This window comes from Phalangium opilio, unplaced genomic scaffold (genome assembly GCF_054372755.1).
Source record: "Phalangium opilio isolate 3A_F unplaced genomic scaffold, DU_Popi_V2 ptg000009l_1, whole genome shotgun sequence".
Classification (NCBI taxonomy): domain Eukaryota; kingdom Metazoa; phylum Arthropoda; class Arachnida; order Opiliones; family Phalangiidae; genus Phalangium; species Phalangium opilio.
Window position 1 is genome coordinate 3,725,671 of NW_028324146.1, and position 18,348 is coordinate 3,744,018.

Sequence of the window (18,348 nt, forward strand, 5' to 3'; positions counted from 1 at the left end):
TCCCGCTTTCTTCAAATTTTGGGGTATATATACGATTCGTTTCCATTATAATAGTAAAGAGAAAGCGCAACTGCGAAAACCTTTGGTGGCGATCCCACCTTAGGGAGGCTAGACGTTTCTCGTAACCCTAGCTGATCGCCGCGTATATCCTAAAACCAAACGATGATAATGGAGTAGAAGCCAATGATACAGATTGGTGTCTATGTGGAATAGACGGAAGACCAGTGGATGGTGGTGTTAGAAGCCAGTGTAAGTGCAGACTGGTGTCAATGTGGGATTGACAAAGAACAGAAGATGGTGGTGATTAGAAGCCAGTAAGAACAGACTGGTGTCCGTGTGGGATGGACGAAGACCAGAAGATGGTGGTGTGAGAACTCAAGTAGAGGAGCCATTTCCGTGACTGTGAAAGCAGTTCGGAAATGGCGAACACGTTTGCTCCGATACGCAAACTGCGAACGCGATCACGTGGGTGTAACAACGGACAGACAGACAGACAGACACACACACACACAGACACGGCCGTTACAGAACCTCTCCTGGACTACGTCACACGGAGAGGTAAAAAGTCAGGCCCATATTTTGCAATGAGATACGTCAGTTCCTTTTCAATTAATCTGATTCGCGATTTCATTTGGCATAAGATGAATTAATTGATTACTAATTAGTCAGTTAATTAATTACCATTTTCGAAGCTTGAATAGCTTTAATTTTAAACGAGGACCCAAATTCTACTCCGTAAACAAATACATCTTAACATGATTTTAAACGTAGCAAACAAATTCTTTAACACCAAACAAGAGTTGTCCATCTAATTTTCCAAAAAGACATACTTTTGATGTTACAATTTTTTTCACTCATAATGCTAAAACAATTTAATTTTTTAGAAAAAAAAATTTTAATAGCTCGGAAGTAGCTCTGAATTGGGATAGACGAGGTTTGTGGTTAAAATATGCTTTAAATATAGTTATTACTTGTCTGGAAAATGGTTTATGGGTACTTGGTACAACTCAAGACAACGTCCTAAAGTCCATTAATCTGAATATTAAACATTTCACATTAACCGCCGTTAGACTCTGACCAGAATATTCTGGTTTTAACCAGATCCACTAAGGTTAAACTATAGAATTTAAAACAAAAAATTCCCAAGAATGAAGTGAAATGTTTGTACAACGTAACAGCTCATAACGCGAGTAACACACAACAATAAGTATGATCAGGAATGCGTATAGTTAATTGGAATCATTGCGTAGCCATTTTCACTCATTGTATCTAGGCGGGCTGTGTGGGAGGAGCTAGATTAATCATTATGAATGACGTATTTTATCTCTCTGTGTTTCGCACCTAGCGCTCGCCTAAGAACTCGCGTTGCTGGTAAACCAATGAAATCGCAGTCAGAAACACGTCAGAATTATGAGGAGTGTAGTAAGTTCTCAAACCGGGCCCACACGGGATAGATAGTCTGCTACTACGAACTTTCTCGTGACGTCACACCCCCTATGTCTCACCTCGTTTTTAGCCTCCATATTGGAAGTCATCAGCTCAGGCCCATACAATTTAGACTACCAATATTGACGTCACGTCCCCGTAGCTCCACCCCTCTCAGTATTCACCACTCTATATAGGGGAGCAAAATGTTTATTAGCTGTATGCATTCCAGATCATACTTATAGCTAATATGTCACTAATTCCATTACCTGAGAAGTTATGTTTTTCCACGATCTCAAACCTTATAAGCTAACAAACCAAAATTACCCATAGTTTAAAAAATAACAACAGAGATAATCACACCCTTAAAAATTTCCTTAGAGGTTCCCCCAAGTGTTCAAAACTCGTCGACACTATAGCCTTTCTGACGAAACCCTTCAAGTATCTGATGAAACTAGTTTAGTTCTATATCAAGTAAACATGCAACACCCAAACATAAACCAGTTTTTCATCCGAGATATAACGTCTCTCTCTGGAAGACAATGGATTTACCAGACTGCCAGGCTTAGTTGGTCATATCATGGTCATATCTTCGTAAAGAAAACTTTAGTTATATTAAAATTAGGTGTTGCAGGTGACCTTTAAAATCTCCAAATATAGGGCACCGGGTTTAGTTCAGTTATACTTTAGCACTTAGCCGTAATTCAAGTCGTTTATATCGCGGTATTCAATGTTGCTAGATCTTTGTCAATTTTATTATAAATATAATTTGATTTCTTATTATCGTTAATCTTTTCTAAGTAATTGCCAATTGCCTCTGCAATTTATTTAACCTTGAAAACGAATTCGAATGCGACTAAGTTTGTTATACGAATATAGTTACATTATCAACCAAGATACAAACTCCAAGAGATCTGATAATATTTTATTGTAAGTTTGAAAATATTTGATATTTAAATTTTTTGATAATGGGTATTTTTTAATGGAAATTAAATTAGCATAATTATTAATTATAATTTATAATATAATAATAATCTAAGCTTTGCCTACGAAGGGATTTCCACACTAAGCCTGTGGCTTGTTTACAGGTGGGTCCCTTTACAATGCATAGAGGGGTGGTGCTAGCCCCTATGCCACAGCTAACCGACAGCGCTCTATACTAACTATTACCGTTAACCTCTGCAAGTTTTGATGGAAAGGAGAAACCGGGTTAGACCGTGGAGGAAAACTCCTTTAACAAGCGGGGAGAGAACTTGCAAACTCTACGCAGAAGGATTTGTTCCCAGATTTTCACCCGGTGCCACAGTCCGGGATCGAACCCGAGATCCTCTTGCTGCGAGGCGAAAGCGCTAACCGCTACGCCACCCAAATATTTCCGATAGTAGATATTTCGGTGTGTAATATGAAGTTTAGAGCTAATTAACATGTTAATTTGAATTGATGTTATTGGTAATTGAAATTTAAACCATTTTCATATTTTAAAGTTGTAACGTAGCATTGTTTTAAGCATTGCCATGGAAACAAAATTAGCGTTAAAATTAATTAAATTACATATTCTGAAACTAGACACTTCGGTGCGTGTGCTTAGAGCTAATTAATACGTTAATTAGAATTGAAGTTATTGCCTATTGAGATTTAAGTGAAATGTTTTAATTATCTTTCACGTTAAGTCGTTGTCATGGGAACAAAATTAACCCAAAAATTAATTAAAATACATATTCTAAAAATAGATATTTTGGTGCAACACGTGATGCTTACAGATAATTAATATCTTAATTGGAACTGGAGTTATTAATTATCAAAACAACCTAAACGTCATATTGTGTAGTTGATGTCCTTATAAAATAATTAACTGAAATACCTTTTCTGTAACTAGAATTTTGAGGTGCGCAACGTGAGGTTCATAGCTAATTAATACCTTAATTGCGACTTTAATTATCTTCCACTTTAATATAGGTTGAATTTAATCGAGGCCCCGAGAGAATTAATTAAAAACTAGTAAAATCAAACGAAAATTACTTTCCTGAAGCCAATTTATAAAAATTGTATTTAATAACCGATTTTGACGAGGAATTTTTCTGTTTAGTTTTTATCTTTAAACGCTTGGTATCAAACGTTAATAACGAATTGATTTATAAAATATCATGTTGTTTAATAATTTTCTAAACTTCCTGTTGATGTTAAAGTTATTGATGTGACAGATTTGGTTCATCTTGATTGATACTTATTATCAAAATATTTTCTTTAAAAGTTTCGATTTTCTGTAGTAATAATCGTTTGGGTTTGAAAACGCTCGCATCGCATTGCCTGACTATTCTATATGACTTGATACCCGTTTGTAATGCTAAACGAAAAAATCTCCTTTTTAGGGTTAGCGTCCCATAGAAAAAGCATTACATTTTACCCGGTTTTTTAGGGAAATTGTCATAGGCGATACGGAAAAACTACAGCGAAGTTAGTTTTCGGAATACTTTCAAATTAACAAGCATTTACTAAATGAGAAACTTACCTGTTTAGTTTTTAAATAAATGAAGCCTAATTTTTGTAATTTAACTAATTAATTATGCCTTGAATTCCCTATTTCATAGCAGACGACAGAAAGAAAGATTATTTCATAGCAGACGACAGTAAGAAAGATTATTTCATAGCAGACGACAGTAAGGCATCGCTAAATTAGCGATGCCTTACTGTCGTCGACGCTAATTAATTTTTTGATATTTTATCCGAGCTTGAACACCATTATTTGGATTTTATAATGAAGTATAACGCCCTTAATAACCACTACTTTGTTATCAGGTCCAATTTTCGTCTAAAAAGTAATTCAGGTAAATAATTACAGTTAATAGAGTAGTGGCACTCCATGTTAACTACCCATAGAGCTTAATACAGTCAAAGGCAAGTAGGTGCCATTACTCTATAGAGGTTTTAATATCGTTTGAAGTAATTTTTTGACGTTCGTTCTGGCCAAGGCTTAAGATGAATTTTGGTAAGTCTGTGTAATATACTCTTTATAGCGTCTTTCGTCCTTTAAGATTATTAAAAAAGCTTATTTCCAGCTCCGTTTTGGAATTTGATATAGTCTGCTTCGCTTCATGCTTGAAACATATCCTAAGTTCCTAACCCTAGGTTTTACACTTTAAAATACTACTGGAAAGATGACAAAAAGTTTAATGTGTTTTCGCTTTGGCAGTTAAGACAGTGGTGTTTACGTAAGCGCAGTTAATTCAACACTTCCATATGAGGTATACAGGGTTTCATTATTTTTTAGTTATATATTAATTTTATTCTCAGTGAGCATTCATGTGTTAGAACGCAATTTCGGATTTTTGTGGTCTCCCAAGTCTCCAAAACTGTAACTTTAACATTTTAGGGCAAATTATTATAATAATCAAGAATATTTATAGATCATCAAGGGTATAAATAGGCTACCTAAGACCCATTTGATTTATGATGTGATAGATCATGTTAGGTTTAGATACAGGGTTAAGCTTATGTTAGGTTAGGTTGTTATGAGCGGCTAAATGTTCATCTGTTTTTGGAATTATCAAGTTTTATCAACTGACTTTATTTCCCCTTTTCCAAATTTTACTAAATTGGATTTGTTTTTACCCCTGATTATTGCTAACTATCTTGTTTATTGCCACAAATTTTCCAAAAAAAATGGTATTTTAGTTTCTTTCTACCCTAAAAAGAGGCCCACTTTTAGCCATTCGTAGGTTGCCTTTCTTTTAGCCATAATCAATGCACCCATGATCTTCTTAGAGGGAATTTACATAGGCTGATTGCAAGCATGATTTTACAGACAGCTTCTTAAATAGATTATAGCACATTCCTTTTTTTTGTAAAGTTTAACACACGTAACTTTCTCAACACACTTATTTAAGAAGTATACAGTTCTACGAAATTAAATAGTTAATAGTTTTACGATTTTGAAAAGGCTATTAATTTTAAATAATACTCACTAATATCTCGTGCCATCATTATCAATAATGTATCACAAACCAAAGATGATTTCGATTTACATTTTATTCAAAACCGCTAACTAATAGCATTTTTGGTTCCTTAGATAATAGGGACGGGAAATGACCCTTTTCAGCCTGTTAAGAGTTGACTACCGCCTTAAGACTGGAGTGACAGATATTATACAAAAACGTCTTTGTTTGGACCAAGACCGAAAAAACCAACGATATGAGTGAGGTTTATCAATTGACTGAAGTTCAGATATTGAAATTTTTCTTCAAGTATTTTTAGTAGTTTAATCCTTAATCACTATTTAATTCAATCAACTGATTTTACTCTTAATCGATCTATTCCCTCTAAATTTATTCAAAAAATTGCATATCTCCGCTTTTTCAAGAACAATTCCATTTTCCGAAAACATTTTATCATGAAATTAATTATTATGAAGGGATTTCGTATCGATGTTCCTTAACTTGTAAGCACCTTGACGGACATTGGTTTAAATATTAGTGGCTTGAGAAATTTTCAAGTTTGCACCAAAACGTTTTTTCCATGGTTACAATTTGTTGAGAAGACTGATACTCGATAAAATATGATTAAGAGTAATTTATTTTGCTCGGACTAATAAAATAATGTCGTTTACCAAAGGAAAAGGAACAACTTTTGTCCCATGTGGTTGCTTTTAGTAGGTAGCTCTCCTTCCATGGACTGGAAAAATATTATGTAAGCATAAAAATAACCAAAGGTTAGTGTAAAGAATCCATGAAAAGAAAAATTTCTCAGTACTGTCAGGAGTTCATAATAACCCCCCTTCGGGGGGAAGTATGAAACTGGCCATAGAGCTAATGGTAAAAATCGCGAACAACAAGATTCTGTCGTTGCGCATAGAAAGGATTAGCCTGTTTATGGACATACAACCTTACAGTATATCGTAGTGGTATCTATGCTCCTTGGTTTTCGTTCCAAAAGGCAAAACTTCCGTTGGCTGGGATCTCCGTCGAAAAGAAAAATGGCGATATGGTGGACGTAGAAATGCGTTGCAATTTTTATATTAAAGATACTGCGAATAAATTTGTCCAAACCGTTTTAATTTAACCACGGAATTCTCACTCACACACATCACAACAAAACATTATTGACGATCGTTTAAATGTTCTGTAGAAAACTAGAAACCCCGACTAAAAGCCAACTTCTTAGCCAAGGCTTAATTTACACCGTTCCGACAGAAGCAGACGTGAGCCATTTTCGCTCTCAAAATCACAAAATAAAAATAGTGCTAAACCGGAAGTGTGTAAGTTAATGCGCGTGGGCACTTGAAAATGGGGTAACTATTTCTTTGGGAGTTAAGCGGTGTATGAATCCGCTGAGCTTTACGGCGAAACTTTGTTGTTACGGGCTTTTTAACCAGTTTCGTACTTCGGGTTATTATGAACTCCTGGTACTGTACAATGTCATTTTATATTCTTTTCCGCCGAGTTAATACATAAATCACTTCACTCTAAACGAGTTATGATATAAAATTTTGCAATCATCCGTGTTTGCAGTGAATGGGTGCTCTTCTTAGAAATTCAGTAGAATAATTAAAATATTAATTATTGATCCTTCTAAACGTACTCCCTTCAAAATAATTAATTTCATGATAAAATGTTTTCGGAAAATGGAATTGTTCTTGAAAAAGCGGAGATATGCAATTTTTTGAATAAATTTAGAGGGAATAGATCGATTAAGAGTAAAATCAGTTGATTGAATTAAATAGTGATTAAGGATTAAACTACTAAAAATACTTGAAGAAAAATTTCAATATCTGAACTTCAGTCAGTTGATAAACCTCGCTCATATCGTTGGTTTTTTCGGTCTTGGTCCAAACAAAGACGTTTTTGTATAATTTAACTTGACGCGTTAAAGCTGAATTAGTTACGATTACAAATGAAATAAAATAATAGACCTTTAATTAAACTGAGGTAAGCTTCATTAAATTGCTAATTAAAGGGATACTTTCTTTTAATTTCATTGCAATAAATCCCTATAAGGTTAATTTATTTCGATAGATAGACAAATAAGGATTCTGAAAATATATATGTTTTTATATTTTAGTTTAATTAATGATTTTTAAATTACGATTAAAAGATCCAAAATGCTCTTGTTTTGCGATCAGGAGGGCACCTGGTGACACAGAGCCGAACCACCGAAAAACGTTACTAGTTCGTCTCTACCAATTTCTCCGTAGTGTTTTTCCTACTGGTAGGGGGATTCATTCTGTGAGCGCAGTATGATACAGATTGACGGGAATTGGTATGGCTGCACACCAAATTCTTCTACTTCAGAAGAACTACCCTCAGATTCGTTTATTATAAATTGTTCCGAATTTTCTGAATCCAAAGAATCAGAGTTCGAACTTCCATCCTCAGATTCAGGACCGGAATGATCAGAAATACTTTCTCGTCTGACATTCTTAAGCATATAAGCAGACGACGATTCACCAGGCAAGCTGACCTAGATTCTCGTTCCTACTACTTTTTACTCCTTAAACGACAGTTTTCATTCCAACTACTACCAACCAATCAGAGGCCGAACTTTACCTACGTAGGTAATGGGTTGAAAATGGTGGCCGATTTTAAATCTGGCGTTCAAAATTTCAATTTTTATTCACGTTTATTTTAATTAATAAATTTTTCTCGCGATTTCTACTGACCCCCATGTTTTTAGGGGTGGTTAATTTAGAGAAAACCAATGTTAGTGTGACCAACTCAGATAAAGCCGATTCTATCCCTTTAATCTTCGATCCAGTATTATTAAACCTCGTATTATTAAAAATATTTCACCTAAATGGAAATTAAATTGACGTTAAGTTAATTATAATAGCGATTTCTCTCCGTAATTGGAATTTAACCTTCAATTAAATCTAATTATTTAAATTTTAATATAATGGTCATTAAAAGTAATTTTTCGACAAGTAAGCGATAATTACCTTGATTTATTTGATTTTAAATGATATTTAACTTAAATCAAAACTTGATTTAAATATTATCAGTCTTAAGCTTCGAAAAGGTAAAACGTTATTTGCGAATTTTCCTTTGAATTTAATCTTAATTTATATTGAATTCTTAAATATAATAAATAAATATCACCAAAATTAATTTGGCGACAAGTAAGAGATAATCACGTCGATTAATTTGAATTTAAATTATATTTAAATTAACATTAACAGTAAAACATGTGCAAATTTGCGTAAAATCTTAATTTTTCCAAAAATTCGTAAGCAAATTCTAAACTGTCGAGTTTTTTAAACTAATTTAATTTTAATGCAATTCATTTTTTAGATATCAGTTGAAATCTAGAAGTGACAGTGCACAATCCTTATAAGTAATTAGATATTCCTGACTAAATGGTGTTAAGGTTTTAATTAAAATCATCAAACTAAATAGATTGCATTTTTCAAGGACCTTATTCATGAATTTTTTAAAAGAAAAAACATATTTACCCATTTACTGTTTCTCGTCATTTTGGAATCGACTTTAATTTGATGTACATCATTCACTTTGCAGGTTCCCATTTCGAAAAAAGGCACAAGTTACATCATGGAAATGGTGGCTATAAAAACCGCCTCTGTCGTCTTTTCCCTCAAAGAGGAAGTTGGTGCCCTAGCTGAAGTACTTCGCGTCTTCAAGGTAATTTTAACTTAATTTATTTAATTTTAATTATTTCTTGGGCCCTAATTGTTATAACCCCTAGTATTTGAAAGGTAAGAAATGGGGCTATGACATACTCGAAGGACTTCCCCGTATCTCTTATAGAACCAGAGTTAAAAGGTTAAGGTGTACATAAGCCCATGTTAACGCTATGGAGAGGACGTTAAAAGGTTAAGGTGTACATAAGCCCATGTTAACGCTATGGAGAGGACGTTTATGAACATTTTGCTTAATTACTCGGGCCCTAATTGTTATAACCCCAAGTAATTAGGTATCATTTGAAAGGTAAGAAATGGGGCTATGAGTTACTCGAAGGACTTCCCTGTATCTCAAATGGAACCAGTTAAAAGGTTAAGGTGTAATCCTATGGAGTGGCGTTAATGAATATTTTGCTTAATTACTCGGGCCCTAATTGGCGTAACCACAATTAATTTAGTATCGTTGGAAAGGGGAGAAATGGGGCTATGAAATACTCATAGGGTTTCCTTGTCTCGAATGGAATCAGGATTAAAAGGTGTCGTGTAAAGAAGACCATGGAAATCCTATGGAGAGGATGTCTATGAACATTTTGCTTAATTACTCGATCCCTGATTGTCGTAACCCCGAGTAATTATTATCGTTGGTATGAGGAGAAACGGGGCTAGAACATACTCGAATGATTTTCCCGTATCTCTAGTAGAACCAAAGTTAAAAGGTGTCGTGTAAATAAAACCATGGAAATTCTATGGAGCGGCGTTAATGAACATTTTGCTTAATAACTCGGGCCCTAATTGTCGTAACCCCAATTAATTAGGTATCGTTTGAAAGGGGAGAAATGGGGCTATGACATACTCAAAGGACATCCCCGTATCTCTAATAGAACCAGAGTTATAACACTGCAAAGTTGCTACTGTTAATTAAAAAATTTATTTGTTTGGATCAATTTCAGGAGAATGAAGTGAATCTTCATCACATCGAATCTCGACCATCGCGAAGGTTTCCTGACTTGTACGAATTCATGGTCATTTGCAACCCAGCAACCGGAAACCTGAACGAGGCCCTGGACATGATCAAGGAACGATCCATTTACATGCAAATCATTTCCAGAGATCACAAGGATAATGCTGGTAACTTCAATTATATATTAAAAAAACTTCACTCTACCAGAAGTAGATAATACTTCTCTTCGAGAGAAGTGTACCACTACAAAGCGGGAGGGGTAACTGTAACATGATTCTTCCCAACATCAGAATTAACATTTGGAGTGCACAAGGTTACTAAACCGAATAACATACGAGATAAATAGTTCCCTCGCCTGGGTTGAATCATGTTACATAACTAAAGTATTAAGAGGATACAGAGTGTCATCCTTCTTCTATTATCCCCTTCTGACTATACCTATTTGTAATTTTTAGACACTGTTCCTTGGTTTCCGGGCAAGATCCACGAATTGGACAAATTCGCCAATCAAATTTTAAGTTACGGATCTGAATTAGATTCCGATCATCCCGTAAGTAATGTGACTTAGTTTAAATACAGTATAATTAGATTAATTAATAAAAATTGGTCATTTTAAATATTGTCAGGGTTTCACTGATCAAGTTTACAGAGAACGAAGGAAATATTTCGCGGATATCGCCTTTTTCTATAAACAGTAAGTTTCAATCTAAATTAATTTAATTACTATTAATATTTAAATTAGTATGATTAAATATTTTAAATGTATTTCTAAATAGTGGACAAGAAATTCCAAGAGTGAATTACACCAAAGAAGAAACCGAAACTTGGTAAATATTATTCAAATTCCGCTTAGTTTATCACATTATTCGAGCGACTATTTGCCGAATCGCGATTAGTGAAGATGGGTTATTCGATACAAAGCGAGCAAGTATCTTTAGTGCTAGCCTTTCGCGTCGCGTATCGTTCCTCTATACGATGGTATATTAGTGAAAACTAATATTCTGTAGGCATAAATCTATGCTCGGCAAATAGCGAATACTCGCTTCTCTACTCGGTGAAAAATAAATATTAGCTACTCGGCAAAAGGGCGAAGGTACGAAACTCGGCGAAAAATAAATATTCGGTACTCGGCGAAAGACACATATTAGCTACTCGGCGAAAGGGAAATATTCGCTACTCGGCGTAAGACAAATATTCGCTACTCGGCAAATAGCGAATGCTTTTATGTGGGGTTTCGGATGAAATTAATACTAAGTATAAATGATTTTTTAGGGTCAAAGTTTTCCGAGAACTGGTGAAACTGTACCCGACACACGCTTGCCACGAGCACAACCACATATTTCCTCTCATGATTGAAAATTGCGGATACAGAGCCGATAACATTCCGCAATTGCAAGATGTCTCAGACTTCTTAAAAGGTAGACAACAACTGTACTGATAACAAACCAAAGAAATTAATAAAACTGAAATAATATTATTTATTAATAAAGATTGTACCGGATTCACACTGAGACCCGTTGCGGGCCTGTTAAGTTCCAGAGATTTCCTAGCTGGTTTGGCTTTCAGGGTCTTCCATTCGACGCAGTACATCAGACATCACACTAAACCGTTTTTCACACCAGAACCGTAAGTGTACTAGGAACACTTCTAAGTGTTTAATTATACATACAACAGCCTGTACTATATTTTAAACAATTCAGAGACGTTTGCCACGAGCTGCTCGGTCACGCCCCACTATTCGCTGACCCCAGTTTCGCCAAATTCGCCCAAGAAATTGGTTTGGCTTCATTAGGGGCACCGGATGAGTACATTGAAAAATTGGCCACTGTTAGTTCAACATATTTTAAAATTATTTCTAATTATTGCGATTTTAATTAAACGAAACGTGATAATTTTTTGACGTATTTAGTGTTTTTGGTTCACGGCTGAATTTGGACTTTGCAAACAAAATGGACAAGTGAAAGCTTACGGAGCTGCACTACTGTCTTCGTTCGGAGAACTTCAGGTAATTTAATTTTAATCTTTTTTTTAGACAATTAGATTTGAATTTCAAATTTTTATAAAAAAAATTATGTTCAAATAATTGAATATATACAGTTATAATTTATTATTTATTTATAATTTATTTACAATTTATTTATAATTTATTTACTATTTATTTATAATTTATTTATTATTTATAATTTATTTATAGTTTATTTATTATTTATTTATAAAATAAGTTAATTATATTTTATTTGCACAGTACGCTTTAAGTGGTAAACCGGAAATCAAATGTTTCGAGCCTCAAGTGACCGGAAATCAAAAATACCCAATCACGGAATACCAACCCATTTATTTCCTAGCGGAAAGCTTCGCGGATGCCCAACAAAAGATGAGGTAAGAAATTAACGGTGAAACGTCTACGTCAACGTCTAGCTACGCGGATACGTGAGATCTTACTAGTTTGCCCAAAGCCAGAAGTACACGTTTTCACTTAAACTCTCTAAAAATTTAATAAACCCTTAATTAAGTAAAGTGATAAACGTTTTTAATTATCAGGGAATACGCTCTGTCTATCCCGAGGCCATTTACGGTTCGTTACAATCCTTACACGCAAAGTGCCGAAATCTTGGACACCAAGAAACAAGTGGACACGTTGGTCAAGGACATTCAAAGTCAGTCCCGTTTCCAAACTTATTTTTTTCTTTAATATTTTTCAGCATAATTAATTTCGGTTTTATTCAACAGGTGAGATGCAACTTTTGATGGATGCCCTTCACAAAATTCTCTAAACATTGTTTTACATAAAATTTATAAAATAACTTTTTAACATGATTATTTCACACCCTTCTTTTACCTACACATATTTTATATTACTTTGTAAAGTATTCATTGATTATTGGTTAAATAAATATTTTTAAATATTAGATTTAAAATTTTACCAAAATCAAATAGTAACAAGTTGGAAAAACCAAAATATTACCTCTCCGAGTCAAGAGGACTTCTACTACAAACTTATTAGCCTAGATATAAAATTTTTCGCATTTTTTTACAAGCGGATATTTGACAAAATGAATTTCAATATTATGGAAATATGTGGTGTTCTGTTCAATTTTTCGATTATTTTAAAAGCGTTTTCGGGAGAATGCATTGCAATTAGAGAAAATTCGAGAACACTAGTTTAAATAGGACATTTTTGTCTATTAGATTTGCGTGTTGCAAGGAGCCATCTTATTTACAAGCGGAGATTTGACAAAAGGAATTTCAATATTATGGAAATATGTGGTTTTCTGGTAAATTTTTCGATTTTTTTTAAAGCGTTTTCTGGAGAATGCTTTGCAATTAGGGAAAATTCGAGAACACTAGTTTAAAGAGGACATTTTGGTCTATTAGATTTGCGTGTTGCAATGAGCCATCTTATTTACAAGCGGAGATATTATGGAAATATGTGGATTTCAATACAATTTTTCAAATTTCCGGGAACTGTAAATGCGGTCCGGAAATTGAGAACACGTTTGCTCCGATTTGCAAACTGCGAACGCGGTCACGTGGGTGTAGCAACAGACAGACGTCACTCGGAGAGGTAAACAAGTTGGGAAAACCAAAATATTACCTCTCCGAGTCAAGAGGTCTACTACTACAAACTTATTTATCTAGATATGGAATTATTTCTCTTTTTTGAAGTAAAAATTTACGAAATATTAAAGCAGTATTCCAAGCATAGCGAATATACAGTAAAGCAGACGACATTTTACATCCAATAAGGATAAATCTTGGACACATGGAAATCAGTCAATGGGGAAAAGAACAGGAAATGAAGTCCACGCTTCAGCTGTTTACCGTATATTCTGATAGCTACATTCACAACTGGTTTGCAGTATAAACACTATCGTCCCGTCTCACCTCAACAATATTCTTAGTTTGCCAACATGAATGTTACCGTTAAATAACACCAAAGCTAAATTGTAGCTAGACGCACTAATAGTCAATGCGCATCATAAAGAGACTAAAATGTCTGAAGCTACTACCCGTTTACCATTAGCCCTTTTACTAGTCTAATTGCCTCCATGATCTTTTCTTCTATTATAAAATCTTAACCTGATTATTTAAGAGTGTATTTAACTTTCGGCTCACTCTGAACCGTTGATGTCTCTTCAGTTCAGACACGAAAATCAAAGCACAAAGTTTACTTCACCTCAGGCCTCAGGCCTCAATTATTTACTCTTTGTTTCACTAACCCTATTGCGAATAATACTTGATATACCCGCCGGAGTCTAGGTCTTAGTTTTCTTCATGTAATTACTAAAACAAGGATTATTCTATATACAGATGTAGTATAGCTTAAGCAATATATATAAACAGCCATTTCAAATAACAATATTAAAAAAAATCTTTGGAATATCAAAATGAAACAGAGCTTTAAAGCTACAAAAGTATTAAATGCATCATAATTACGAAAAATACTTCCACATATTCACTTTATATTATGGAAAAAGGGAATATTAAGGTTCTGTATGATTTCTTAACACATCAACACAAGGCTAACTGCTAACGCGACGCACTAGTGTAACAATGGACGGACACACACAGACAAAAACATAGACTGCTTTTTAACTCTTTCCGTATTAATTTTGAGTTGAGAAACAAGATTATCTTAAATATTAAAATAAATATAATTAACATTAAATATTTTCTTCGTTAGTTGTTCGCCTTATTGAGCATTACATCGTTTTGATAAAGAACAATTAAACATTCTTGAGAGACTTGACTAATATTGGCGTTTGAAATGAAGCATACGCCGGTTGCTTCGCCTTACTCAAATAGGTAGTATATAAGGGTGTCGAACTACAGTTAAAAGCAAGAACAACCGCAATTGCGAAAACCTTTGGTGGACAACCCACCCAAGGGAGGCTAAACGTTTCTCGTAACCCTAGCTGATCGCCGCGAATGTATTAAACCAAACGATGACTATGGAGTTTCAAGACAATGAGACAGATTGGTGTCTATGTGGAATAGACGGAAGACCAGTAGATGGTGGTGTTTAGAAGCCAGTATGTACAGACTGGTGTCCAAGTGGGATGGACAAAGACCAGAAGATGGTGGTGATTAGAAGCCAGTAAGTACAAACTGGTGTCCGTGTGGGATGGACAAAGAACAGAAGATGGTGGTGTGAGAACTTAAGTAGAGGAGCCATTTCCGTGACTGTGAATGCAGTTCGGAAATGGCGAACACGTTTGCTCCGATTTGGAAACTGCGAACGCGGTCACGTGGGTGTAACAACAGACAGACACACACACAGACAGACAGACAGACACACGATCGTTACAGAACCTCTCCGTGACATACGTCACTCGGAGAGGTAATGAAAGGGAAAAAAATAAACAGTTTGAATTGAATTGAACTGTGTTCTTGTAACTGATTTAATGCTTTAGTACTCAACGATATGATACATTTCGATAAGTTCAAAATACGTTATTCTCTCGCCTTCTCCTATTTATTTTACTATTTCGTCGCTAATTTTCATTTCCTCTTGGTGAAATTAATATTGAGTGACTGGTAAATAACTAACCTGGTCACGATTTCTTCTTGATCTACTTTCAGTTTCGTTAGTATCACGCGAGCCTAATAATAAGCATAAGAAAAGAAAGAACAAAATTCATTACCAGTTAACATTTTAATCAATATTTTTAATCACCTTTTGTCACTTGCGTGAAACGTTAATTACATTTTTCCGTGTCTTTAAATGATCGAAGAAGGTAGCGTTTCGGCAGCAGAGCAAATAGTAGCTATGGAGTATGTTTTACCAAAAACTTTGACAGTTGTGTAAGCGCTTTTCAAAGCCTCTGCGATTTAACGTTTTTATAAGTAAGTTCGTATAATTATGAGTGTTGTTGAATTTAAAAGCACGTCTTCAAGGGGCAAACCCCTGACCATTGGGATTGCCCGTCATACCATAAAATCTAGTTTTAAAATCGATGGTATAGGCGTCTCCTTACCAATGTTTTCGAACTTGGTCCTTGAAATTGATTAGATGCTTTAGTGCACACTGATCTTACACATTTCAATAAGTTCAAATGCATTACGCTGCCGTCTTTTAGATTTTTCCCCGATTTCATTTGCTATATTTTCGCTAATTTTCAATTCGTCTTGGTGAAAGTAATTTTGAATGCCTGGTAAATAAGAACCTGGGCACGGTTTGTTCTTGATCTACCTTCGGTTTCCTTATTGTCACGCAAGTCTAATATATAACATAAGATAAGAAGAAAACCACTTCATTAACTTTTAATATTTTTATTCATATTATAAATCTCCTTTTGTCATTCCCTTGAAACGTTAATTACATTTTTGCGATCGAAGAAGGAATTACTAAGCGTTTTGCCAGCAGAGCGAATAGTGGCAATGCTTGAAAATAGCACCAAACTGGACAGCTTTGACAGCGCTTTTCCAAGCCTCTGTGATTTAACGTTTCAGACGTAAGTACGTATAATTATGGGTGTGTAACTTGTAAAGCAAAAGCACCTGCATTTCAAGGCTTTGTGAGAATATTTGATCGTTTTAAATCAAATTTTAACAACTGAATCCAGTTTAAAATACAAACCAAAAAAATTCAAAATGTAAGTACCAACCAAAGAGTATTTATATATTGGAGTGTTTATCTTTTGACGTCGGGTGAGAAGAAAGGACTCTCCCGAGCTAGAGCCTGGGAGAGGCTTCTGATGTGAACTTCAGTGGGAATTATAAGCTTCTGATGCACCAATTTATAAATTATATGACATATCAAAGAAAAAAGAAACATTCTAACGTAAAACTTTTATATAAGCGTGGCTTAAGCTTTCTCTTCAATCTCAGTCTTGAGATACACAGTCCACTTTATCAATTTTATTTGTACCTTTTGAACTTATTAACGTTTTTACTTTTTCGACAAAGGGACGAATCGTGTGACAACGATAACTTCGTTATGGCTATGATTGAGGTACAGTGAATTAAAATAATTTCTTAGTCCATATAAATGTATTTGAGGAAGTTCTAGTATAATGGAAGAATCGGTAATTTTAGTTATAATTGAAAGGCAATACAGGGTGGAAACCATCGTCGGTTACCAACTGAGATAAATATAAGCATTTATGAGTTTAAAGCTTTGTCCACATTGAACTCCCGTTCGCGCCTTTGTCTATTCGCATCTTCGAAACAGATCACGAAAAATATTTGCACTTCTGTTCTGATACACGCAAAAAATTTGCTTTTCCCATTCTGAGAGCCAATAAAGTTTGAGCAATCATTGCGCCATCTGCCCTTCTCCATCGACGTTGTCCAAAGAGAAAAACGAAACTAATCGCCCCAGCCTTCCTCTCGTCTGTGATTGGTGCTTTTCTCGCGAAGGCGCGAAATTCTTGGCCTTGTCGCAAGAAATTTGTATCTTCGCGAGGTGAGGACGCAAAGTAGCGAAAACCCAATGTGAACAGTAGCGCGATCTTGCAAAGAAGCAAAGCGAAGATGCGAACTCGCAAAATGTGTCAGTCTAGACAGGCTTTTAGAATAGATACTTCCCCTAACGCGTAAATTTTATCATGATCTACATTGATTGTGGTCAATTTAAATTAAAATGGGTGTCATGGAGCTGTTATTACTTGTCATTAAATTCCTCCACCAGCTTTCATAACACCTACAAGTGCAGGGGACTGAACTGGTCACCAGAGTTGGTTTCAACTCACTATAACCATAAGTTTATAAGATCTGTTCCATAAGTATGACGCTTCCTACACTTCGTAATGCTAGAGACTTACTGAGAACTAGTTCGAGAACGACGCCAGAATTGACTACACTCGGTTTTGCAGTCCACCTACGTCACTTCATGACTAGCTCTCAGTAACCAGTGACTAACTTATGGAACATATCTTATCAACTTGCGCTATAACCATTGAACGCATTTTTAAAACAATAAAGTTGAAATTAATTTGATATTTCCTTAAACACTTAACAAAATTATTTTACCCTCAGGAAGCAACTTATATTGAAACAGAGAAGGAATTATACTCTCTATATAAAATGTTCTTGGAAGTTAAATATAAATTGAAGTAAGTTTAAAATTGTTTCTAAAGCGCAGTCTACTTAGTTTGAGCATTGCTTAGCTTTTACGGATTGAGCCTTAATATTTAACTACCGGCGTTAAACGCTTTGAAACTAATGAGAACGAGAGTGGCGTGTGATAAATTGCGTTATATTTTCAAACTATTAAACTGAAATTTCGAATTTCTGCTTAGAGAGCCTTGTAAACCAAATGTTTTGCCCATTAGAAATTTTTGGATTTATACAGAAATTTGGAGGGGAAGGAAGTAGAAATTGCATAGCGGAA

At 34.8% G+C, this 18,348-nt stretch overlaps 1 protein-coding gene across 1 annotated transcript; it reads left to right on the forward strand.

Annotated features, from left to right (window-relative positions):
- Positions 1 to 8,912: 8,912 nt before the first annotated feature.
- On the forward strand, positions 8,913 to 12,830 carry LOC149713393 (protein henna-like). The gene is made up of 12 exons (XM_089847517.1): positions 8,913 to 9,053; positions 10,003 to 10,180; positions 10,469 to 10,563; positions 10,640 to 10,707; positions 10,790 to 10,840; positions 11,286 to 11,431; positions 11,504 to 11,639; positions 11,714 to 11,840; positions 11,923 to 12,018; positions 12,259 to 12,392; positions 12,555 to 12,670; positions 12,744 to 12,830. Exons 1-12 carry the CDS (start codon positions 8,964 to 8,966, stop codon positions 12,785 to 12,787), a joined length of 1,281 nt encoding a protein of 426 aa, XP_089703643.1. The 5' UTR covers positions 8,913 to 8,963; the 3' UTR covers positions 12,788 to 12,830.
- The last annotated feature ends 5,518 nt before the right edge of the window (positions 12,831 to 18,348 follow it).